The sequence below is a fragment of the Haliotis rubra genome, unplaced genomic scaffold, assembly GCF_003918875.1.
Source record: "Haliotis rubra isolate DU_JTF1 unplaced genomic scaffold, ASM391887v1 Scf332, whole genome shotgun sequence".
Taxonomy (NCBI): Eukaryota; Metazoa; Mollusca; class Gastropoda; order Lepetellida; family Haliotidae; genus Haliotis; species Haliotis rubra.
The window spans coordinates 193,615-221,523 of record NW_025767005.1 but is presented as its reverse complement, the minus strand read 5'-3'; the positions used below and the strand labels follow the sequence as shown (position 1 = coordinate 221,523).

General features: G+C 41.3%; 1 protein-coding gene across 1 annotated transcript in view; it reads right to left on the bottom strand.

Moving 5' to 3' along the window:
* Nucleotides 1-25,400, bottom strand: part of LOC124284253 (dentin sialophosphoprotein-like) — a 104,645-nt gene extending 79,245 nt beyond the window's left edge. Inside the window, exon 1 of the mRNA XM_046720321.1 lies at nucleotides 25,378-25,400. Coding sequence (XP_046576277.1) covers nucleotides 25,378-25,400 — 23 coding nt within the window. The remainder of the gene's footprint in view (nucleotides 1-25,377) is intronic.
* Between the last annotated feature and the right edge of the window lie 2,509 nt (nucleotides 25,401-27,909).

Genomic DNA, 27,909 nt, shown 5'->3' with positions numbered 1-27,909 from the left:
ATGAACAGACTGGTGTTTCAGATGAAGGATACCGATTTTTACGCAGGGTACTTCAACAGTGAACTTGACGTTGTGTATATTCTGTCACAGCTCGAAAACAAGCAGAAGACGAGCCATATGTTTCTACCATAATAATACATTCTAAAGTGTGCACAAATGCAAAATATGCACACAAAGGTCTTTGAACGTATTATAGACGTGATTGATTTAATAGCAGCCGAATCATGCTATCACATCTAAGTTAATTTCTGTTGGATGCCAAGGGCAGAAACTGACAGCAAATGAGCTGATATGACCATGACTTGGTTGTGTCAGGAGTTATGTCACCGTGCAGAGAATGGACACATATTTGAATTGTCTGCTGTGTTCATGAGGTACAAAGAAATGTAGCCAATGGTCATCATATCATCACATTTCAGTAGACAGGGGACTTCAAGGACCCTATTCAAAGTGCATTAGGGTCACTTATGAATTTGTTGTTCATGTCACTGGAGCACGTTGCTCTGGGACTCTGCAGTGATATATGTCAGATCCGAGATTCAAATGTTGTGACGTGAGTGAAGAAGTAGGGATTGACCAGTGTACCTCCTTCTGAAGAACGTGAAATAGGCGTGTATCTGATGTTGAACAGATTAGGAACACAGGTGTTTTTAGTATGGGCAAGACATGGTCTACACAGTGTTTGCGGGGACAAGGAGCATCACCTAAACATGTTGGTATGGGTATGACCCTTCACCAATCAACAACATGCACAGTCAAGAAAACTAGTTGAACTATACCATATAGAATGCTTGGCACATCATCAGTTACACCCGGGTTCTCCAAGCACTAGATCCACACACTGGGGCAGTGTTTTCAAGGAACTTGGTCTTTGGGAGATTTTTTTTTCATTTTTCTTGGGGGCAGGACACACTTTTTGTGAGAACATCAAACAAGATGGACTTGGTACCTTGGTGCGAAGTGCCCTGTACTTCTAACCCTTTTGTTCTTAACCCGTTCAACATTAGATGGGCCTATTTCACCTTCTTCAGACTCATTATAAACATGACTTTGGCCACCAAGTAAGATGTTCAGAAGCATGTACACTAGCCTACTCTGCTTCTTCACTCACGTCATAACATGTGTCATGATCTCACTGTGGAGTCTCAAAGCAACGTGCACCTGGGACAAGAGTCCACAATGCACTTGTTTCCTTAGGCATTTATTTTTCCCTAATGTGTGTATGCTGAATAACAGAGTTTGTGCCATTTTAGATTAGGGTTGCCGTTAAGAGATTCTTCAAAGAGGAACGAAAGCCTGTCTACAGATGACCGAACTTTGCAATGTTTCAATTTGTGCCTCAACTGGGTGGCCTCAAGAATGGATTAGATGCCCAGTTCTGTCTGGTTGTAAAGAGTATTTTTAGACTGACTGGTTTCCTGACATATGATACAAAGCTCAAATGATAAACCTCGGCCTGTGAATAGAAAGAAACTTACACCAGTGCTACTTATATACCGCCACTGATGACCTCTCCTGGTACACACACACTGCACCATTTGAATAGAAAAGTAGTGCAGTGCATCAACTACCAAAATCCTCCAGCACAAAGATTCCTAAAACCAAACATGTGATAGCAAAGTCTTTTAGTACAGCCTCGATCCTTCAGTCATAGCACATAACATGGCTTGTATGCATTTATTTTCCACTTTCGCCTTCATCTTCATACTATGTATTTGACACATTATCGGATAGGGTTCACAACTGTTCTTGTGATTTCCTGAACTGTTCTGTGGGTAATTATGTTACGTAATTATGTGGGTAATTATGTGAAAGCAGTTTCATTTGACATGCATGTGAAGCAGTATAAAAGCATTCGTGTGGCATACATTAACCTTTGAAGTAATTATGCGCTTAATATGCGATTTTTGTTACCTAAACAGTTTGCCTGGAATATAATTCTGTCAACAAAAGGAAAAGATTCAGCCTTGCTTTGCATTTTGAGCCAAAATGCTTGTAAAAAGTAGCTCTTCACGCAAATACTAAAAGTGGCTCCATAAGGGAGATATTTGCAAAAATACGAAATTTTTCCTTCAGCATTTCCATGAAATCCAACATTTTGAAATCCTGTGGTACCATTATTAATCAATATATTGTAAACTGAGTTCATTGTATGGATTGAGAATGATAAATAAAACACTTTTCAAAAAATTTGAATTTTGCACTCATTGACCTTTGAACCCAATTTGTGACCTAATTAGGCATTTTTGAGCTTAGCAAACAACAGATTCGTATTCAGCACGAAAAACTACCCCAGAAAATGTTGTTTGCTTGCTTTTACTCACAAATGCCTCATGCATTCACATTTCTGAGAAATTTGACTAGTCTAAGGGTAATGAGTGCATATTTAAAACGCGCTTTAATCATGGTGCATATGTCATGGTATAATGGAGGTAATCCTATTGTATTTACATTTTGGAAGTGATTATATATAGTGTGTTGAACGCTGCTAAATGTTTCATTTAGCAGCGTTCAACCAACTATAATCACTTCCAAAATGTAAACAGAATAGGATTATCTCCTAAATAACCTGTCTGTATTTTCGTGAGTCCCACGGACAAGAGCGTGACTGACTCACGTCTGACGCAGCTGTTACTTGCAGGGTTGAAGCTGTACCCTGGTACACACTTGCAGGTCTTGTTGAAGCACACGAACTTCCTTGCTGCAGGACAATCAGACGGCCTTGTACATCTCATCTCAAGGATGCTATCGACAGTGTGATCTGTGAATGTTCACAGTTATTTTTTACTTAGATTACTGTAACGCCCAGCTGTCTATAATATTGTTTTCTACTTTCACTTGATGGCGATCTAGAGCTCGTTTGAGGATTGTATTGTCCTGAATAGTGTTTTCTTTTAACGTTAAATACTAGTTTTAAAATCTGTCAGTGACATTCTTGTTGTTTTACTGTCCTTTGTTGAATTATGTTTCGAATGAAACTCTATTAAATATCATTATATGATCTGTTTTTGTCCCGATATGGCTGAAATATTGCGTGTGTGACTGCAAGTCTTAACTCACTCACTCTCATATTACGGCATACAGATTTTAAAATTGCTATGGTTTGGTCATAAATCTTACCTTCAACACATACTGCGTCGCCACGACGTCTCGCCACGCACTGAGTCTTTGGTTTACAGTTCAGGAAGGAGCACGCATCTGCTGAGAACTAAAACATTTATTTCCTTAACTGCTCCAAACAATGCTATTGTTTTTATCGAAGATGAAAAGCGATGCATGTGAGGAAGAGGCACTCTCTTCAGATATAATACCTCCTGATTTTTTTCGAAGGGGTATCACGAGAGTGTGTGTTTGATGATAAATACCCTGTAATAGGAATGAACATTATGTATACATGAGTGTATATTCCCAGTACAGAATATTTACCCGCCTCAAGAACCAAGCGTAATGGTTTGGGTCACTGTCGCTGGATCCCAAACAAATTCTTCAAGGTCACACAGCAGCTCCATGTTCACAGCCTGGGCATGCGCCTTTTTATCAGCTCTTAAATATATCAATAAACAGTTTGAATATAACAACACATAATATTCTCAGATTCTCTTTCTTGCCTGCTTCCCGTGACGGTCCGGGTTGATCTTCAGTAACCCATGCTTGACTAACGGGATCGGGTGGTCAGGCTCGCTGGCTTGGTTGACACATGTCATCAATTGCGCATACTGGATTGTCTGGCCCAGGCTCGATTATTTACAGACCGCCGCCATATAGGTGGAATTTTGTTGAGTAGCGTAAAACTAAACTCACTCACTTTGATGCCTGCAGTCCATTATAAGCATGTAAAAAAACCATCAACCTTTAATCGAAATACACCATTGCCTTGCTAAGGTCAATACGGCAGTCTATTGTTAGCTACCCAGCCTTTTTGGGATGTCGGATACACACTGGCCGATTCTGCTGCTAATGAGCTGTGACAACATGTCTAATACCCTACAGTGACCATACACCTGTTATTAGAAGTTACATCCTAGATCTGGTGCAAAAGAAGTGGGATACTCAAGTAGGTTATATAACGTTGTAGCCTATCCCATCTACATGCTCAAAGCGCTTTACCTACTAGAGCTGTCAGTCCAGATTTGAATAAGTCATTATGCGACATCGCCAATTGGCGACACAAAGCATACTCACGAATATTTCTCAAAAGGTGAGGATCCTCCGTTTTTATCCCTTGCGTTGAAAGAATCACGGTCATGCATATTCTGCTTGACTGTACTTATTTTACCATCACAAGGGACCAATATTTCAATGTCAAAACAACGAAGAATCTTCTTACTATGGTTAGTACTCATTTAATCAGTAAGGATGGTGTCACAGTGGGTGGTGTCACAGTAGGTGGTGTCACAGTGGGTGTTGTCGCAGGTGGATGGTGTCACAGTGGGTGGTGTAGCAGCTGGATGATGTCACAGTGGGTGGTGTCACAGCTGGTTGGTGTCACAGTGGGTAGTGTCGCACCTGGGTGATGTCAATGTGGATGTTGCCACAGATGGATGGTGTCACAGCTAGGTGGTGTCACAGTGTGTGGTGTCACAGCTGGATGGTGTCACAGTGGCTGTTGTAGCAGCTGGATGGTGTCAATGTGGATGATGCTGCAGCTCAGTGGTGTCAGCTAGATGGTTTCACAGTGGATTGTAACGCAGCTGGGTGGTGTCACAGCGGATTGTGTCACAGCTGGATGGTGTCACAGCTGGGTGGTGTCACAGTTGACGATGTCAAAGCTGGATGGTGTGACAGTGGATGGTGTGACAGTGGATGGTATCGCAGCTGGGTGGTGTCACAGTTGATTGTGTCACAGTGTCTGGTGTAGCAGCTGGATGGTGTCAATTTGGATGGTGTGACAGCTGGATGGTGTCACAGCGGATGGTGTCGGCTAGATGGTGTCACAGTGGATGGTATCGCAGCTGGATGGTGTCACAGTGGATGGTGTCACAGCAGGGTGGTGTCACAGTGGATTGTGTCACAGGGGGTGGTGTCACAGTGGATGGTATCGCAGCTTGGTCGTGTCACAGTTGATGGTGTCAAAGCTGGATGGTGTCACAGCGGGTTGGTGTCAGTGGGTGGTGTCACAGCTTGATGGTGTTACAGTGGATGGTGTCACAGTGGATGGTATCGCATCTGGGTGGTGTCACAGTTGATGGTGACAAAGCTGGATGGTGTCACAGTGGATGATATCGCAGCTGGGTGGTGTCACAGTGGATTGTGTCACAGCTGGATGGTTGAACATTGTGTGCTGTCACAGCTGGATGGTGTCACAGCTGGGTGGTGTCACAGTTGACGATGTCAAAGCTGGATGATGTGACAGTGGATGGTGTCACAGTGGATGGTATCGCAGCTGGGTGGTGTCACAGTTGATGGTGACACAGTGCCTGGTGTAGCAGCTGAATGGTGTCAATTTGGATGGTGTCACAGTGGATGGTATCGCAACTGGGTGGTGTCACAGCTGGATGGTGTCAAAGCTGGATGGTGTCACAGTGGGTGGTGTCACAGCTGGATGGTATCGCAGCTGGGTGAAGTCACAGTGAGTGGTGTCCCAGCTGGATGGTGTCACAATTGGGTGGTGTCACAGTGGGTGGTATCGCAGCCGGGTGATGTCACAGTGAGTGTTGTCACAGTGGGTGGTGTCACAGCTGGATGGTGTCAATGTGGGTGGTGTCACAGCTGGGTGGTGTCAGTGGGTGGTGTCACAGTGGATGGTGTCGCAGTTTGTGGGGTCACAGCTGGATGGTGTCACAATGGATGGTGTCACAGCTGGATGGTGTCACAGTGTGTGGTGTCGCATCTGGATCGTGTCACGGTGGGTGGTCTCAATTTGGATGATGTCACAGCTGGATGGTGTCAGAATGGTGGTGTCACAGCTGGATGGTGTCACAGCTGGTGGTATCGCAGCCGAATGATGTCACCGTGAGTGGTGTCACAGTGGTGTCAGGTGTCAATGTGGGTGGTGTCACATCTGGATGGTGTCACGGTTGCTGGTGTCAATTTGAATGGTGTCACAGCTGGATGGTGTCACAACTGAATGGCGTAACAGTGGACGGTCATCGTTAATCATCGTTAAACGACCGAAGTAGGTCTTATCTCATGAAGTTTGTTTGTACCCAGTTGACTATTTTTGATTCAAGATTTACAACCTTCAGGTTGTAATCAGAATGTTAGAAACGGACCTGAAAGTGACGGGCTCAAGGAGGACCCTACTCACCGGATTCTATGAGTATTCCCTATTAGAACAAATGACAATACGCAGATTGTCAGGTTGTTTCTGATTACTTATATGTCACATTTATACAATCCCAGCATACACTGATGGACTTAAATTATTTAGGCAAGCAATGCTAGAAAAAGGAGTCCAAACCAATCTTAGAGAGGCCATTACAACTTATATTTTGCTATACAACTCTGAAGAAAAAGAATCTATAAGGGCAGCCAAATCCAACCATTGACATTCATTGAGTAGCAACCTTTAATTTAGTAAAACGTAAGTCAATAATCCTGCAGAAACATTCGAAGCCACAAAGCGAATACTAAAATCATCATCATCATCATCATCATCATCATCATCATCATCATCATCATCATCATCGTCTACACCACCACCACCACCAAATATTCTCGGAAACAAGTACCTCTACAAAGCACACAACCGTATTCAGAAACAAAACCATAACTACCCCAAATACACCCACAAGCCGGCACAAGCACATATACCCTACAACCAGACACTTTTCCTTCATGAACTACTACTACTCCCCAATCCCTATCTCCTAGAAATCAGCTCTAGTGGTGCCGGTCATGATACGAGGGAAGCCCCTCAACGAGCCTTACTTTTAATCCAATGTAATTAACGCCTCATGTCTACAATGTCATTGAAGCTAATATTAAAAACAGGTTCAAGTTCAAACGTTCAAACACAACCGCCACACTCGTCGAACTATATACCATATCTTCATAGATTTTAGTAAAACTTTGATATTGTTTTGCACAATGGCCTCTTAAAAACGCTACAAAATAATGCCATAAAAGGAAGAAATATAAATTTCATTCTTTCTAAACAGACACGAATATCACAGTAACATTCAACCAGTCACTCTCAGACAAAATCCTCTTTGAAAATGTCACCTCACAAGGAAACATCCTCTCCCCACATTAGGTAACTTCATAGTTGATGACATTTTCCATAAAGATATCCAAAATCTAACCACTGCTACATTTCCTTTTGACATTGGACCACTTTCAAATCCCCCAACACCAATTGAAAAGAGAATTCTGGGATTCCAAGTGGGGCTTCAGAATTAATAGTAGAACAACCACTGCCTTTTGATTTAAAGAAACATGCATGCCAAATCACAATCCCAAACTTACCTAAATGACGAGCAAATTGCATTTTAAAAAAGGACACAGTCTCAGGCGTATCATTTGGCCAAACACCTTACATCAGGCCTCCACATCTCTATTCGTGGGTCAAACTGTGGAGATGACAAACAAACCCTCCACCATATCTACAAAACACTAGTACAACCAATAGTATACCTGCTCCGGTCCTAAATGCTAGCTATATATACTAAGCAGCAAAAGAAACGTCAATTTGGAATTTTCCTTCGCAGAAACGAATAACTGTAAGCTCATTTAATGTTTTGATTGTGTATTTTATTTTACAAAATCTGCAACTTTACCTTAGCAAAAACATTACTTCCCAAACTCAGAATGGAACCCAGGAAATGGTCTCAAAAAAGCAACCTGATCTCAGAGATGGTACGGTGTTTTCCATGTTTTTCATGCTGCACGTGCTGTTCGCAAGGACCAGCCCTATAAAATGCACCCCCAAATTTGGTTGAAACATTCACACTACAACATCAGCAGGATGCCGCGACGCACGACAGCCCAGGGGAACCAGGCGCTAGGAAGACTTGAAGCTGGTCACACTGCACAAGCCCTTGCCAATCATTTCCAGGTCAATTTTCGGACCATCTACAGGCTGCAACTAAGTTTCCGGGCCACCAACACCACAAATAATCGCCGCCGTACTGGCAGACCAATGGTGACCACAAGACGACAACACCACCATGTTGTGCGACAGCATGTACAGAATCCCTTCATGCAGGCATCCGAAGCAACATGCCAGACAGTGGGAACACACGGCAGACCAATCAGTACTGATACAGTACGCCAATGTCTTAATGAGCGGGAACTTCCATTGCCGTAGACATTACCCTTGACCTATCCTTACCCCTCGTCATCGGCGTGAACGTCTACAGTTTGCCCTATAACACCAAAACTGGCGATAAAGGCAATGGAGACCTGTTCTTATCACAGATGATAGTCGGTACTGCGTATCAACTGCAGATGACAGAACAAGAATATGGAGACTACGTGGCCAGCCTAACTCAGACCAATGTGTTACGGAAAGAGACTCATGGGGAGGTGCAAGCATCATGGCATGGGGTGGAATAGACCTGAACCAGAGAGTGGGTCCTGTGGTGTTCCAGAACCTTGGTCCAGGGAGAGGAGGCAGCAACACAGCGGTGCGTTACATCGACCAAGCTCTCAGACCCCACATCATACCACATTTCGCACGTCACCGGAATGATAACGCCCGGGCCCATACTGGTAGAGCTACACAGAACTTCCTACATCAGAACGGTGTCAACATTATGCAGTGGCCACCCCTTAGTCCTGATTAAACCCAATTGCACATCTTTGGGATGAAATTCAGAGGAGACTGAATAATGTCATACCAAGGCCGAACACAGCCGATTTAATGCGCCAGGCCTTTTTTTCATAGTGTGCTTCCAGGTGCCAATGGCTTTCATCAATCATTTCAGTAATGATTTGATTACAGTGCCTGTCTAATTTTGATTCATACTGACGTTTATTTTTGCTGCTGAGTATATATGTGTGTGTATATATATATATATAGATAGATAGATAGATATATTTATATATAGAGAGAGGGATATATATAGATATATATATATACTGAGTCAAAAAGAAACTTCACAAAATGTAATTTGAAAAATAATGAATAATTTGTCTCTGATGATACATCTATGTGAGTGAGTGAGTGAGTTAATATTTAACGTCACATCGGCAATATTTCAGCCATATCGTGACGAGAACATTTGACAGTAAGAAATAGAATATATATATAGATATTATAAAAACCTGCCGACGAAGGACAGTAGAAATACTAGATAATCACAGATATGAAAATATAAAACTAGCAAACAAAGCTAAAATAGTCCAATGAAAGAAGACAATACAATGTAAAAATGGGCTATAGATCGCCAACACCAGAAGGTAGATCACCAAACTAGGGACCATGGGGACTTATAGTACCTTGGCTACCTGCATGGACCCTAGTTGGATTTACACCATCCCTTCAGCTGCTGGCGATTGTAAGGAATGTTAGCTACAATTAAAATTACAAGAATGCTACGATTAAAAACCTGGTACTCTTAAATTGACTTTGAAAGTTTGGGACTCACGTACCCCTCAGGAGGACAATAATTTTACGCTACGTCAACCCCTTTGAGGTACAGCCACTAACAATCTCAGTTACTAATATAAATTACCAATAATAAAATATTTAACTATTTACAAATCAGTCAACAAATCTAATTTTTTTTAAAATGCGATAATTAAATGAGGACTGACATTATTAAAAAGATCCTTCAGAGTTTTGGATGTGAAATAGATATCCCTTGTGATGGAATATTCAATGCAGTCAAGCAAGACATGCTTGACTGTGATCCTTTCATCACAAGGGATGCAAAACGGAGGATCTTCGCCTTTCAATAAATATTCAGGAGTATATCTGGTGTGGCCAATGCGACATCGTCGCATAATGACCTCTTCAAATCTGGACTGACAACCCAAGTAAGTGTAACCAATGTAGGGTTTTATTGCATGTAATTTATTAATACCTACTTGGGTGTCCCACTTCTTCTGCATTAGATCGCGGATGTATGCTCTAATGCTGGCTTTGTAATCAGAGTAAGGAATAAGAAGTGGTGTCACAGATTTGTTGAGTGCTGCCTTAGCAGCAAGATCGGCCATTGTATTCCCAGAAATGCCAACGTGGCTGGGTAACCAACAAAAGACGATGTCGCATTGGCCAGTTGCAAGCTCATTATACAATTAAATAATTTCTAATAAAAGTGGATGTTTACAAGAAATATTTTTAATAGCCTGAAGGCAAGAAAGTGAGTCAGAAAAGATGATATATTGTTGATATTTAGGGTGTTTTTTAATATATTTTAAGGCTGTTAATATGGCGTTTGCTTCTGCTGTAAAAATAGAGCTGTTATCTGGTAAACGAGAAGATATGGTTCTGGATCCAATGACAGTGGCACATGCCACCGCGCCACCATCCTTGGATCCATCTGTAAATAAGGATTTATATGTATTATATTTACTTTTTAATTGATGATATTCTTGTTTATATTGTAATTCATTAGTTTCTGCTTTTTTAAATGCTGTTAATGTTTGGTCGACTTGTGGCCTAACCAATTGCCAAGGAGGAGAAGAAAGAAGACGGGAAGGAGATATATTTTCCAGCTCAATGCCGGCAGCAGAAAGAAATGGTTTAATTCTTAAACCAAGAGGCGGAACAAGAGAAGGCTTTTTGTTGTACAACTCCTCATAAAGAGGATTGAAAACACAGTTAAATGCAGGATTAGAGTCGTTAGAATAGAGTTTTGTTATATACTGTAAAGATAGTTTGATACGACGTTGGGTAAGGGATGGCTCATCAGCCTCAACATAGAGACTATCAATAGGAGAGGTTCTAAAGGACCCAAGACAAAGTCTTAGGCCTTGGTGGTGGACAGAATCAAGAAGTTTTAAGTTGCTTTTGCAGGCTCCACCGTATACGATGGAGCCATAATCAAGCTTCGAGCGGACCAATGATCGATATAGGTGGAGCAGGGTAGCTTGATCCCCTCCCCATCTTGAGTTGGAAACAACTTTCAACAAATCAAGTGCCTTCAGGCATTTGGCTTTAAGTGATTTAATATGTGGCAAAAAGGTTAAATGGGAGTCGAAGATTAGACCCAAGAATTTGGCCTCCTTAACAACTTTGATGGGAGTGCCATTTATAGATAGTTCTGGATCTTTATGCGGTTTATATTTTCTACAAAAGTGTAGACAATTAGTTTTGGATTTGGAAAATTTAAAACCGTTTTCAAGACACCATGTATTTATTTTATTTAAACACAACTGCAATTGCCGTTCAATAGTATGCATATTTTTACCACGACAAGAAATGTTAAAATCATCCACAAAAAGTGATCCATCAATTGAATCGTTTAAAACCTTGGATAAACTGTTAATCTTGATACTAAATAAAGTGACAGACAAAATGCTGCCTTGAGGGACACCCTGATCCTGATTGTAATGATCAGACAGGGATGAACCCACTCGGACTTGAAATTGTCTGTCTTTCAAAAACCGTGATATAAAAAGAGGCAAACGGCCTCTTAAACCAAAGTCATGTAAATCCCTCAAAATGCCATGCTTCCAGGTCGTATCATAAGCTTTCAAGATCAAAGAAAATTGATACAGCATGTTGTTTACTTACTATAGCATTCTTAACAAAGGATTCCAAGCGTACCAAATGATCAATGGTACTACGATTTTCCTGAAACCACATTGAATATTGGTTATAAGGTTATTGGTTTCAAGATACCAAGTTAGTCTATTATTCACCATACGTTCCATGGTTTTACAAACACAGCTAGTTAAAGAGATCGGTCTGTAATTAGACGGATCTGTATGATCCTTTGCCAGGTTTTGGTATTGGGACTACAATGGCATTACGCCATGAAGGAGGAAATTCTCCAGACGTCCATATTTTGTCAAATATATCTAAAAGTGTCATCAGACATGGTTCCGGTAAGTGTTTCAGTAGCTGGTAATGTATATTGTCATCACCCGCTGCAGTGTCATGAGCTTGCTCAAGAGCAGTATGTAGCTCATGTAATGAAAACACTTCATTATAATCTTCACCGTTATTTGAGTCGAAATTAAGTTTGGTCTTTTCCTGTTGTTTCTGATATCTCTGAAACTCAGGGACATAATTTGCCGATGATGAATTTTTGGCAAGGGTTTCGCCAAGTTTATTTGCAATGTCAGATTTATCAGTTATCAAGTTATCACCATCTTTAAGATGGTGTACAGCTGATTTTGAACCTTTGCCTTTTATTCGCTGAACCATGTTCCAAACCTTAGACATTGGCGTGCGTGAATTAATTTTGGAGACATATTTTCTCCAAGATTGTCGTTTGTTTTGTTTAAAGGTACGACGCGCCTTTTCATTGAGTATTTTAAATTTATTTAAGTTATGGACAGTTGGATGATGGCGGAAATAATGTTCTGCCTTTTTCCTCGCTTTTCTGGCTTGTCTACAATCTGTATTAAACAATGGTTTTCGTACATGTGGAGTCGTAGAGGACTTGGGTATACACTCATCAGCTATTTCATTTAAAACATCAGAAAAGGTTTGAATGGGATCAGTTATATCACTGAAATAATCAGGTCGCAGTATCGATTTACAGTTAGTTTGAAATGAAGACCAGTTAGCCTTCGAAAAGTTCCATCTTGTGTACGATGGAGAATCAGATGGAGTTATTTCTGAAAGGATAGTTGGGAAGTGGTCACTTCCACAAAGATCATTATGAGCAGCCCAATCAAATTCATTCAGGAGGTTAGAATCTGCAAGAGACAAATCCAGAGAGGAATAAGTGCCAGTTGCAGGATGCAGATAGGTGCTTGAATCATCATTAAATATGCACAGATTTGGAAATGAAGTCTTCAATTATTTTACCTTTAGTATTAATGTTAGTACTGCCCCAGAGTGGATTGTGACCGTTTAGGTCACCCATGATAACACATGGCTTCGGGAGTTGATCATAGAGTGATTGAAGATCAGTCTGTTGAAGTGTCGATGACGGCGGAATATACAGAGAGCATAACGTAAATGCTACACCCAGAGTAAGTCGCACTGCAACAGCTTGGAGATTAGTGTTAAGAGTAACAGGGCTGTGAATAACATTCTGTCGTATAAGGATAGTAGAACCTCCAGTGGCTCTATCACCTGGAGGGGAAAAATAATTATAGGCTTCAAACTGACGTAAGTTAAAATTATCTGTCTGTTTCAGATACGTCTCTTGAAGACAGAATGCTGATGGCGTTAAATCCTGGACTAATAGCTGGAGTTCATGAAGATTAGTCTTCAGGCCTCTGCAATTCCACTGAATAATATGTGAAGAACCTGTTTCTTCGGTGGGTTTATCGGGGATCTACCCCTTGCTTTCCTTGAGGGCGACGAGCTGTGTGCCCTAATGTGGATGTTTTCGGACACATCCATGTCCTCTAATGATCCAAACTTGTTAAACAGTTGGATTTTGTCATTTGAACCTTTGGAGGCTCTGTCACTTTGACATTTGTGCGAATCATTACTAGTTTTGATTTTACCTTTGGACTGATGTTTCCCATTTTTTTGACATTGATGTTTTGGTATGGACTGTGAGTCTGCTGCTGATGATGATTGTTCCTGTGTCGATGATTGAGACTGAACTTGAGGGAGTGATTCAGCAGTCTGAGTGGACTGGTTGGGAGAGTATACTTCAGGGTTAGCTGTATCCACCCATGTCAGATCAGTTTGGCACAGTGTTGATGACTTGGACACAGTAATATTAGTTTCTTTGTGGCTAAGTACAGAGGGTGTTCTCGTAACTGAGGCATACGATGCAGTTGGTTCTGTTATTGGAACAACAAGTTTCTTAGCATCAGCAAAACTGATATTCTGTGTGAATTTAATTTTGTTAATTTCCATTTGTTGCTTCCAGAGTGGACATTGTTTAGAAAAAGATGAATGTGTTCCAGAGCAGTTCGTGCATTTTTTAATGTTGTTAGTGCAGTCCTCAGTAACATGGGTTTCTCACTACAATGGGCACATGTTACAGCGTTTGTGCAGGTATTGACACCGTGGCCGTACTGTTGGCACTTGAAACATCTCAATGGATTTGGAATATAGGTATCAACACTAATATTGCAATATCCTGCTCTAACTGATCTTGGAATGACTGGAGAAGAAAAGTGGAAGAGATAGGTGTTAGTAGGTTTTGTTTCAGAATGAATCCGGGTTGTAAATCTTTTAACGAAAGTCACTCCTTGCTCTTTCATTTCTGATACGATGTCAAGTTCAGTCATATCAGTAAACAATCGATCTCGATCTCTGACAATCCCTTTGCTGGTATTCAGAGTTCTGTGTGGAGTAACGGAAACCTGAACTCCAACAAACAACTCGGTTGACAACAGGTTGGTTGATTGCTGTTTCCTGTTACATTCTATAAGAAGGGAGCCTGAACGCAATCTTTTGATTATTCTTTACGTCACCTGCAATACCATGTATACCTTTTGATACGGCAAAGGGTTTTAATTTATGGGTGACTTGTCAAGAGTCTCGATCATGAGAAATCGTGGCCAATATTCGATTGACGTGGACGGTCGTGGTTCATCATCAGTACTGTCAAGCTGACGTTTGTTTCTTTTAAGGGGGGTTGTGTAGTCCATAGTTAGTTTAATTTGGTTCATCATCTGAGCTCCCCACCCACCATGGAGTATCACAAGGACAATGCTAAAAACAAGTGGGCTTCCGACTTGCAGCACCAAGGATACTCAGATGATATACTCCTGCAGAAGAATTATAAATAATTAATCCACTAGATTGGCCCATGAGCCACCGCCTTCTGGGCATAAGACTCTAGGCAAAATATTAAATGAACAACGAGAGTCAAGACCCAAATTGAAACAATTCCAAATCAAATTTGTGCAATTACAAAGATAATTATATACTCCATGCACAGGGCTTGGCGTGACCAGCCGATTGGTTGAACCGGGCCAATTCAACCACCCGTCTAGGTGAAGTAAGGGTCGAAGTGGTGTATTGGGCAAAGGAACGCTGTTCCTGGAGCCCTTGCCCTCAACCACCAGAATCCCATCCTCCACCGACACAGGGGCGCAACCCACGGCAAACGGGTTGGTGGACCTAATATCCCCCCGGGTCCACAACGGGGGGTTGAAGGGCGCTTAGCGTGACCCAGCACCCACCACGAGGAGGTGGCCCTTCATGGGTGCCACGAGCAGTCGATCACGTGATTCTCGCATCGAAGTTTTCTTCATATGCACGTGTTTGCATTGGCCTCAAGAATTGAAAAAACACTTTTAAACCACAGTTCTAACAGTAATTGAAATGCCACGATTGTCCAATGTGCAACGTGAACGTGCCGTTGGCATGTTGCAAGCGGGAAGATCAGTTATTGACTTCATAAGAGCAATGGGATGCAGCCGTCGTACTGTGTATGACTTGCGAGGTCGTCTACAACAAACTGGCACGACTTCTGATAGCCCAAGGTCGGGTCGTCCACGTTTGACGTCACGAGCAGAAGACCGTCAAATCGTCCTACTTCACCTACGTGACAGATTTCTGCCAGCTACACGAACCAGGATTGAGATGTTTAGAGGTGGACTGTTCTCACAGACCATTCGAAATTGGTTGCGGGCTGCCAATCTCCCTTCTCGACGTCCATATCGTGGGCCAATATTGACGCGGTTTCATCAACGTCAACGTCTGCTGTGGGCCCAACGTCACCTCCGATGGACCCAGAGAGACTGGAATCGAGTCGTCTTTAGCGATGAATCCAGGTTTACTCTCAGATTCGCGGACGACAGGCATAGAGTCTGGAGACGACATCGTGAACGGTATGCCCAATGTTGTGTACAGGAAGTCGACAGATTCGGGGGCGGAAGTTGCATGGTGTGGGGTGCTTTCTGTGGGAACAACCGTTCCCGACTTCTGGTCATCCGTGGAAACCTCAAAGCTGCTGCTTACCGCGATCAGGTGCTCACCCCTGAACTCGTTCCTTTCATGGTGGCTCATGGCCCAGGTCTACAGTTTCAGCATGATAATGCTCGGCCGCATACTGCGATGTTGACACGAAATTTCCTTCGAAACGCTGGAATCAACGTCATGGACTGGCCATCGAGGTCCCCTGACCTTAATCCAATAGAGCACATTTGGGATGCACTTCGTGGTCTTAGGAACCAACCTCAGAATTTGCAGGAACTTGGCGCTGCCTTGCAAGAGCAATGGCGCAGAATCCCCAACCACGTGTTTACAAGCATCAGGCAGTCGATGAGGAGATGGTGTTTGGCAGTGGTGAATGCGCGGGGCGGCCATGCACGATATTGAACTGGGAGATTTCGCATTTTTATTCGTGTGACTTGACATTCTGTATACCCATGTTTTGGAACAGCGGTGTAGCCTAATGGAACTGATTATGGCACTGTCAGTGTATCGAGTACATCACACAGATCTCAGCAATGTATATATATAAAATATATAGCGCCATAGTCCATTCCATCTACATGCATGCTCAAAGGGCTTCTTTGTTCTACCCTCGATCATTGGAAGTCAGTCTCAAAGGCATGTGGTATTATCAATTTTCAACTACCTGGGAGCATACAACTCTAGCAGCCACATGGCGCACCAAGTTAACGTGTGATTCCCATCCTTACGAAGTACCCATTCACAGCTGGGTGGACTGAGACACACAGTTTACTGCGCGTTGCTGTACCCGCAAATAGCGTTTGCACGTATTCATGTGGCCACCACCTGGTCATTGACCAACCGATCCGAGGGTTCTTTTAAATGTACAGGGTTGTGTACTGTGCACTAGGGGTTGTGACAACACTGAAAGTGTCTGTACACAAGGTTGAATCCAAGGTTTTTACACCGGTCACAGGTGGTCTCGATCCATCAAGTAGGCTGGATCACTATCCTGGCGCCTCAGACAGCTCGGCCACCACGCCCCTAAACTAGCAATGCTAGTATAAAGTATAAAGTCCTTACAATAGCCATGAGAGGAAGACCTGGCACCCGACTTGGACACAACGCAAGTACATTTATAAAGAATTATTAAACAAATATAACTAAACCAACTAATACTCATGTAACTAAATTCAGGTTCAGTATAACTAACCCGGGATGTGTCCTTCACAACAACAATCTAGAAGACACTTTACATGTATCACAACCCAATATCACACACACACACACACACACACACACACACACACACACACACACACACACACACACACACACACACACACACACACACACACACACACACACACACACACACACACACACACACACACACACACACACACACACACACACACACACACACACACACACACACACACACCCCCTAATCTCATGCATAAAGCAAATCTGTCACACTCCTTCACTCACACCCTACCGGCAATTACTCTGCGGACCTGATAATCGCAACACAACACCCTTCTCGTGAACTTTATATTCAACGACAGTAAAACTGTACACAAATTCAAAATAGCATCATAATTCAAAATTTCAAAAATCCCATTCACAAATGCAAATCCATATGAATAAATCTCTTTAAAATAGTCCAAAATTGTATTTTGCTTCGTGCAAAAAATATTGCAATTTTGCCATTTTCATCAATGAAAAAACCTACTTACTTGGTCAATGATTTTGGGGAAATTAACAAATCTCCCCTTTTCCCAATGGCTTGGATCCTTGTGAGAAAGATGGCACTCTAGTCTGTCAGCGTCGTAGGCAATACTCATACATGAGCCTCTTTGGCTGCATTTAAGTTTGCAAAGCTTGATTCCTACACCATGTATTACTTCGTCTTCTGCCGAGTGTCCGTTGTGGAGGTACATGTGAATGAGTAGCAGAACCAGGTGGAACATCCTTTCAAAGGAGCCTAAGCTTTGCGTGTATTACAGTCTCAGTGTCTATCTGAACTCTTTGGGCGAAGTGATCAGTAGGTGCTACGTACATGCAAGAGATTGTGTCTGTTAAGAAACCCTCTACATATATTCACAGGATGATATCAATTGTACACGATACATATATTATTTTGTGATAGCCTTTCATAACATAAATGTTTGTTATTCATGAGTAGTATGATCGAACATGAGCCATTATAACAGAACATAATCTGTACATTACAAACCAGTCAAATATATCTCCACCATCAACTCCATTACCTCGAAGATAGAGCTGATCTATTTGCCTGTGGTGATATGAGCACAAGCTGATCATTAATTATGCATGGAACCATGTATTCACGTTTTCTGTATTGTCTAATGTTTCCAGGGGCATCGATGGTTTGTGTATCATTACAAATAACATAACCTAGAAAAGAAAATGTTTGACGTAATGAGACCTCGCCGGGGTTATGTGTTTTTATGGGTGAGTGAGTGAGTGAGTGAGTTAAAATGTAACATCACCTCGGCAATTTTGCTGCCATATAGTGACGAGAAATGTTTTACATACACTATACATACAAGTAGTTAAATAACCAGTCATCGACGGACTGTAAGGCACCCATGAAGAGCCACCTCCTCCTGGTGGGTGCTGGGTAACGCTAAGTGCTCTTCGACCCCCCGTTGTGGACCCGGGCGTATGTTTGATCCACCAACCCGTTTGCCGTGGGTTGCCCCCCTGTGTCGGTGGAGGACGGGAGGCTGGTGGTTGAGGGCACTGAATCCAGGAACAGTGTTCCTTGGCCAACACACCACTTCGCCCCTTACTTCACCTAGACGGGTGGTTGAACTGGCCCGGTTCAATCAATCGGCTGGTCACGCCAAGCCCTGTGCATGGTGAATATTTTTGCACATTTCTATTATTGGGTATTTGGTCGTTTAAACTTTCAGTGTATAAATTATGAATGTATCTAATTGCCTAGATTCCTATGCCAGAAGGCGGTGGCTCATGGGCCAATTTGGTTATATAGACCTCTGAATTCCCTGTTCTTTAGAAAAGCGTCATGGGCCAAACCAGCCTGGCACTTCTTCTTTAAGATATCATGGCTTTTCAAGTCTGTATTTTCTGGAGTATGGCATCCCTGTAACCCTGGTATTGTTGTCCGGTTTCCACTGCAATACCGTCCTTGTTGACACTCGATGGCGGGTGGGGGGCAGGGTTGCTGAATTATATTATTACACCATGGTTAAAAACACTCAATCTGGTTCATCAAAGACAAATAAGCGGAGACATCTTTCTTCATCATCTGACGAAGAAGTATCCCCTTTCATGAAAGATTCTTGGCCAAGATTTGTGGTTGTTTCTATTGATGATGGAAGTCCATTGAATATTAATCCTTTTGCCGTCTCCAAGGGCATCCAAGGTGTCTGCGGAGAGGTAAAGAATGTCACTCGCCTCCGAAACGGTTCACTTTTGGTAAAATGTATACGACGACAGCAATCTGTCAATCTGCTGGGATTGCAGCAGTTTGTGAATAGACAGGTCGTTGTCTCGGTTCACAAGACACTGAACACTTGTAGAGGTATTGTTAGAGACAGGTCGTGCTGTTTACCAGACATATCTGAAGAAGATATTGTGGCAGAGTTGACGGATGAAGGTGTTATTTCTGTGAAGCGTTTCACCCGGAAACAGGATTCAAACGTGATAAAAGCAAACACTTACCTCTTCACTTTTGGTCTGACTATACTTCCTCAATTTATTAAGGTTGGATACTGTAATATCGGAATGGAGGTATATGTACCCAATCCACTCCGGTGTTATGAATGCCAAAAGTTTGGCCATGGTGCAAGATCATGTACTGGCAAGTCTATCTGCTCACGCTGCAGTGGAACCCAAGACAGTACCGATTGCACTGGTAACATCAAGTGCGCAAATTGCAGTGGTTGGCATCTGGCTTCGTCTAAATCTTGCCCAAAGTTTGAATATGAAAGCCAAATTCTTAAAATCAAATGCATGAATAACATCTCGTACTTTGAGGCTAAGAAATTAGTTAACGCTCTGTCAAAATCTTCTTTTGGTCAAACATATTCGGCCACAGTTTCTTCTTCTGTTTCGCCATCTATTAAAAAAACAGTTTCAACTTCCTGTCAGACTGATTGACAATACTTCAATATCACAAGAAAGTCAACGCTCATCAGCATCCTAGACTGAGAAATCACAGCCAAATGATATTAATTCAACACAGGCAACAGAGAGCGTTGTCCAACTGTCGAATAAGGAAAAAGAAAACATTGAGAAGAAAGACCAGAGCTCTTCATCATTTGGAAGATTCTCCTTCGTCGACACCTCCTGTGATGGTTCAAAATCCATTTGAACCACTTGATATGGAGATCACTCACTCACATACAGGGTGTAGGAGTTGCACTTCCATGCACTCACGATCTCCAGTCGAACCTCCTTAAATTTGTTTTATGAAATTACTACAATGGAATTGCGGAGGCCTTAGGAACAATTTTAATGATCTACAATTACTATCGCAAGATATTAAACCATCGGCTTTTAGTTTACAAGAGACATACCTGAAAAGTACTGATAAATTTGAATTGCGTCAATACAATTCCTTTCATTCATTCTCTCCTCCAGGTGATAAAGCAACTGGCGGCGCTTCTATTCTAGTGAGGCAGGGTGTTATCCATAGCCCGGTTACTCTTAAGAGCAGTCTTCAAGCTGTTGATGTCCGTCTTACTTTACAGACAACCTTTACACTTTGTCTTCTCCGTCTTCAACTCTTCAGCAGTCTGACCTCCAGGATCTTTTGAACAGCTTCCTCAACCATTTATAATCATGGGTGATCTTAACGGACATAACCCTTTGTGGGGAAGTACCGATACCAACACTAAAGGAAAAATTCTTGAGGACTTCATTTCAAACAATAATTTATGCATATTTAATGATGGATCTGTCACATATTTACACCCTGGTTCGGGAACTTATTCTGCACTCGATCTGTCGCTCACAGATCCAAGTATTTATAACGAATTCGAATGGTCAGTTCATGATGACCTCTGTGGAAGTGACCATTTTCCACAATACTTTCAGCTATAATCCCGACTGATGACCCATCTGCAACAAGGTGGAATTTTAATAAGGCCAACTGGCCATTATTTCAGACACTATGTGCTGACAACTTGAAAGCAGAATTGTTTGTCAATGCTCCAGATTTGATTCAGCTGTTCTCTGACAAACTGAATAATATTGCCGATGAAACTATTCCTAAGGCTTCTGATAATCCACACATTCGTAAACCATGGTTTACTGACGATTGTAAACAAGCTAGAAAAGTGTAGGAAGAAGGCAGAGAAATACTTTCGCCGCCATCCTACAGTCCACAATTTCAATAATTTAAAAATGAATAAAGCCAAGGCTCGACGTACATTTAAACAAAGTAAACGTCAGTCTTGGAAGAACTTTGTATCAAAGATTAATTCTCGTACACCAATGACGAAGGTATGGAACATGATACAGAGAATCAAGGGCAAAGGTAGAAATTCTAGTGTTCATCATCTGAAAGATGGCCACGATCTGTTAACTGATAAAATTGACATTGCAAGAGATTTACATGACTTTGGTGTGAGAGGCCGTTTGCCTCATTTTATATAACAGTTTTTAGCTGACAGACAATTTCAAGTTCGTGTTGGATCAACCCTGTCTGACCATTATAATCAGGATCAGGGGGATCCACAAGGCGGTATTTTGTCCGTTACTTTGTTTAGCATAAAGATCAATATTCTCTCAAAAGTATTAAATGACTCAATAAATGGGTCATTGTTTGTGGATGATTTTAACGTTTCATGTCGTGGTAAAAATATGCATACCATCGAGAGACAATTACAGATGTGCTTAAATAATATTCATAAATGGTCACTTGAGAATGGCTTTAAAGTTTCACAGATAAAGACCAAATGTATACATTTCTGTCGGAAATATAAGCCTCATAAAGATCCCGATCTGTACTTGGATGGCTCTCCAGTTAACGTTGTAAAGGAAGTCAAGTTTTGGGGACTGGTTTTTGACAAGCATTTGACCTTTTTATCCCCTCGTCCTCCTCTATTGCCATTCGTATATGTTTAGATCAGTTGTTTTAACCGATCAGCGGTTACTACCAGTGTTAATGTTTATCTTGATATGAGTGCCGATTCATCAGCTAGAGTTGTTTCTGTTCTGATTTATACTGTATCTTATTTTGAAGGTATGTAACTCACTGAGTGTAATAAAGAAAAGGAAAAACATTGAAATATTGGATCCATTCTTGTACCCATTCTAAAACCTGGACATAATCATACCGATCCCTCAAATTATAGATCAATTTCTTAGAAAGCTGCGTTTGTAAAACCATGATACGCATGATCTATAATACATTACCACGTATTCGTATTAAATGGCAGCACTATTTAAGTTGTAAAGGAACATAAAGTCCTTGAACATATTTTCTATCAGCACTTGACCTTTGGGCCTCATCTAACAAAGGGCTTAAACCATGGCATCTAACATATAAATGCCTGTGAGTGGTGGCTATATTAAAGTTTGTCTCAAACTCAAAGTGGGTTGGCAATCAGAAAAACCTCATCAGAGGCTTGATCCGTTCTAAATTGATTACGACTACGTCATTTAAATTAAAATTATTATATTCTGTTCCTCACAAAGACCAAACGCTGGGAACGGACGCCTCCACATATTGAACTTTTATAAACTATACATGCTTACAAACATATTATCCTTTATACTTTGAAATGCGTCTGCAACTGGTCCAGAATTGCATGTGCATGTCACTCTAAAGTTAGCAGATGAAACTCGTGATAATACAACTTCATGGGGAGAGTATATGTACAGATCTTGCTACTGGCCAATATGACATTTTCTTTTGTTGATAGCCCAGCCATGTTAGAATCACTGGTAACACAAAGGCTGACTATGCTGCTGAGGCAGCACCCAATAAGTCTGTAACACCATTTCTGATACCGTGTAGTGACTATAGACCTGTTATTAAAAATCATATCCGTGATTTAATGCAACAAAAGTGGGACACACAAGTAGGTATTATTAAATAACAAGCAATGAAAGCAACTATCTGTTACACCTACTTGGCCAATCAGTCCAGATTTTAAGAGGTCATCGTATAACTATGTCGAATAATTAGCCACTATAGATACACATATAAATATGCATAAATATTTATCCTCTATTTTGTATCCTTGGTGATGACTGTCAAGATCACAGATGATTGTGTCTATATTTATCAGCTTGTGGTACTTAAAATAGATGTAATATGGTTTTGTTTAAGTGGGTTATTACACTTGGAGGGTTTGGTGTTAGATTATATCCGGTAATACCATGGGAACAGGGTTGTATTCGGGGAAGCGTGACCAGGTATGTCTAGAGAGCTGGGGAGTTCATTGATAAACAACAGGGAGGTGTAGAGTGGCTTGAGTATGTGAGGTTAGTATAAAGTGGGAGAGGGTAGTAATTTGTACAGTCTGCCAGAATCACCATGGTGTTAATCTGCATGGGTTTAAGTATTCATATTGTGTTACATCTCACGCTGGCTGGCGTATGTTTTTATTATTATTATTATTACTTTTGTACAGATTTAGTACATGTAGCAAGAGACCTTTTAATTGATGGATTATTTCTAGATATATGTATGCATATAATGTAACCTTATATAGCCACGTAATAAAGATGAAATTACCGTTCCACGTAAACAGTTCCACTTTCAAAAATGTAAATCGGAGTAATGTGTGAAGTATAAGGTAATGACACATGCCTTTATGAGTAACTGTAGTTACCTGTTTTGTATTGTGGTGTCCCCGAACTTGCCGGTTATCCTCAGAGTAAGGAGAGGTGAAATATCTCTGCCCGTAAGGAGACAAAGGGTCTCCGCTGCCTAGTAAGGGGACTAGACTGGCACCTACTACTCCGCGAGGGAAACCATCGCCTGACTCGACTTACAGATTTTCGCAAATTGAATCAGGTGACACTCTTTGATGCCGAAGCAATTCCATTAGCTGTTTCTATCTTTGCAAGATTGCGAAACTGTAAGTATCTTACCAAAATTGATGTAAGCAGGGCATATTGGCAGATTCCAATGGAAGAGAGTAGCAAAGAACTGACGGCGTTTATAACCCCGGTTGGATTATACCAATTGAAAGTGATGCCATTCGGTGAAGTCAACGCACCAGCAGTATTTTCCCGACTGATGAGGCAAGTATTACACAGCATACCTAATACGGACAACTTCATAGACGACATCATAGATGGAACAGAGGATTGGTCACTCCATATGGTGAGTCTGAGAGCCATATTTACAAGGTTAAGACAATTCAACCTTACAGTTCGACCTTTAAAGGTAAAAGTGGGATACAAACATCTGGATGTGTTTAGCCCAAGGTGGATAGTGCTCAAATTCAACCAGAAGGTAAGAACGTGGACAAAAATCGTAAATGTTCGGCGACCTCAAACCAAGAAACAAGTAAGAGCTTTGCTAGGACTGGCCGGGTATATTTATCCTAAACTATGCAGCCATAGTTCCTCTAACTGCCCTTACAAAGAAAGGAAAGCAAAGCAATTTAATATGGACAGAAAGTCAGGAATTTAGCTGTCAGGACGTTGAAACACACATGTCAGGTTTTCCTATCTTGAAACTGCCCGACTTGGAGAAGCAATTCTTGGTAAGGACAGATGCTTCTGATGTTGGAATCGGAGCTGGACTGCTACAAGAACAGGAGGGTGAGCGATTTCCAATATTGTTTGTGAGTCGGAAGTTGGTAGATCTTGAGAGAGCGCATTCTACAATAGAAAAAGAGTGTTTAGCCATTTTATGGGCAATGCAGAAGTTAGAAAGATATCTGTAGAGTTATTGGGGTTTAATTATATCTTCTATTGTGGTTACTTTGGTATGTGACAATGACACAATCACGGTTAAGTATGTCCTGCCTGACTGTGTGGATTTTTCCGTTATAAAGGATAAATATTTCAACAGTCAAGGATCTTTTCACTAATGTTCATTTTCATTTAATTACTGATTATTTATAATAAATAGTTTTTTAAATTGTTGATTCATATATTGTGTAAATAGATGTAAGTTATTCTATGATAGGTAGAGTGTATGTAAATCCCGAAACATTCAAAGTAAATGTAGACATACCATTGTCTTTAATCGTATAACATGTTATTGTAATGCATGGCTTGATTGTGTATATAGGTGTATAATATCAGCCATTGCCCTTCTTTGAATGTTAGAGCTCATTTCTTTTGTGGCATTTCACAAGAAATAGAGTTGTTTGATGAATTTTGAATGTATGAAGATATTATATCTCACTGAGATCATTGACGTCGGTGCCACTCAGTGGGGTCAAAGTAATGTAAAACTTCTTCCAACCCGCCACCCCTGTCCCTGTCGAACCGGTGAGATACAGTGGTATGCTTCATTTCAACTTGTTATCCAAACCCACCTGGTCTTTTCCCCATCTGCCATTTTCCCATCCAATATGCAAGTCAATTCCCCACCTGGTCATTTATCCACCAAGTCAATTCCCCACCCGGACAATACCCAACCAATAATATACATAGTGGTGGGGTATTGTGCGGGTGGGAAATTGACTAAATCCCGATCCAACCATGTAAGCATTTCCAGATTAAGCTAATGTTTCTGGACGGATTCTAGGGTGTATATGGGGGGACAGTGAGTGCTTCTGATCTAATATTAGCGTACAGCTCAAGCCACAAGAAAACCAGTATTGCTGTGTGATCATTTTCTTCACTGGGACACACCTTCTCGGCCTTTCGTCCAAGTTATATTACTGTAACGGTGAATAGTGCAATCATTGTCTCTATTGCTATAATGCCAAAGTGATACCTGTACATTGCTTTGTATTGCCTTGTTAATTATAGAATAGAATAGTCAATTACAGCACATTTCTATGTTGTCTGTTGCTTTCGTATCTAGTTTGTCATGGGCTGATTCCTGGCTAACTTTATAGTTCCATCTTCGGAATCTACAGCAACATCAACTAGTGTTTTAATTCCTAGAAAATAATTTTCGTCCTTTAATATGGAGTGAGTGAGTTAATATTTCAGCAATATCGTGACTAAAACAAGTTATAGATTTATAACGCTTAAAAAATAAATATCAACACCTGTCAACGAAGGACAGTAAAACAACTAGACTGTCACAGATATATCTTGAAAACTAGTAACTAAATCTAAAACAATTTCACTATAGAGGACGCATTCTCTTCCCTCAGAGGTTACTCCTGTCATATCTTCCTACGTAACCTCTGTTCTAATACGGCCCTTTCATGGTGTGAGCGTTCAAGACTCGTGATTGGAGGCAATCAGATTTAGTTGTGCAATCAGCGACGTTGTTTCAAAAGTGATCATTCGCAAGGCCTCGGTAATTTCCGTATGCTTCGAGAAAAGCAAACTTCTTCCCCCTGCGCGATGCGCAAACGTTTCTTCTAGATAGAGCTGTTTTGGCGGATCAGTGGCGTCTCCTTCGCCCTCGTTGACAACGGACAAGCTAGCCATTAAACGTCTTGTGTGTAAAATCAACACAAGTCCCCGGCAGATGGGGGATATGTGTGGCCCCACATTTGCTTGTGTTAGTCCAGTTGAATCTATGTCGATGTAACGCGTGTTCTGATTGGATAGAAAAAAGGGAGATAATTCGTGTTGCGATCTTTTTCCGCTAGGGGAGAACCGGGAAATATGGCCGTATTAAAACAGAGGTTCGTAGGAAGATATGACAAGTAACCTCTGTGGGAAGAGAATGTAGAGGACGATACAATATAAAAACAGGCAATAGATCGCCAACAACTGAAGGTAGATCACTATACTAGGGACCATGGGGACTTACAATACATTTTCTACCTGCATGGACCCTAGCTGGATTTTCACCGTCCCTTCAGCCCCTGGTGGTTGTAGTAAAATTTAGCAAAAAGTTAAAATCACCCAAATACTACGTTTAAAGAATCCTGGTAAGTTTATATTTACTTTGTAAGTTTTGGGACTTACGCACCGGAGGACAATAATTTTACAATACTTCAACCCCTTTTAAGGGTAGGGGCGGAGGGGTAGCCTAGTGGTTAAGGCGTTCGCTCGTCACGCCGAAGACCTGGGTTCGATTCCCCACATGGGTGCAATGTGTTAAGGCCATTTCTGGTGTCCCCCGCCGTGATATTGCTGGAATATTGCTAAAAGCGGCGTAAAACCAAACTCACTCACTCACTCACTTACTTTAAGGGGACAACCACTAACAATCTCAGTTTCTAACCCATTAAGCCCGAGAGCCACCTCACTACTCAACACCTGGAAGCCCTCGCTGATTGCCCACTCGCTGTGCCGAGACTAATTAGTGCTAATCACACCTGATTTCCCTGGCAGGTTTCGGGGATGACAGGAAACTGTCTAGTCGTACAAACAAGTCCTGATTGTTTAATTGTGTCGTAAAGATATATGTTGAAAGAAAGCAGGTGTAAATACACATCGTGTATTGCAAAGTTTTATGTAATTTGATTGCAAGTTTCTCTTGTAGACCTTTGGGGGCTTGTACATTTATATTTTATCACAATATGCATGTATTCTTTGTATGTAAGAGATGAGACGCACATAAACCAATTATCTCTCTGATATCATTGTATGAAGTTTAATTTTACAAAACATCTATGACAATGACATACTGTAAAGGAGAATTTTCTTACATACTTTATAATCTTCGACGAAAATAGCGTTTTTGCCGATACATTTCTAGTATATACGAATTATTTTAATGAAAGTACTATTACGCTAGTCTGTGACTAACATAGACCACATTCATAGCTTGGCACTTTGTTTCATCTAGATTTAATGCAGAAAACATACGTGATCATACGAACATACATATAGAAATTGTATATTACATATTCCTTGCACAGACATAAAACAAAGAGTCACGTGATGGAGCATCATCAAATTTCCCGAATAGAACGTTCGGTATCTCAACTGTT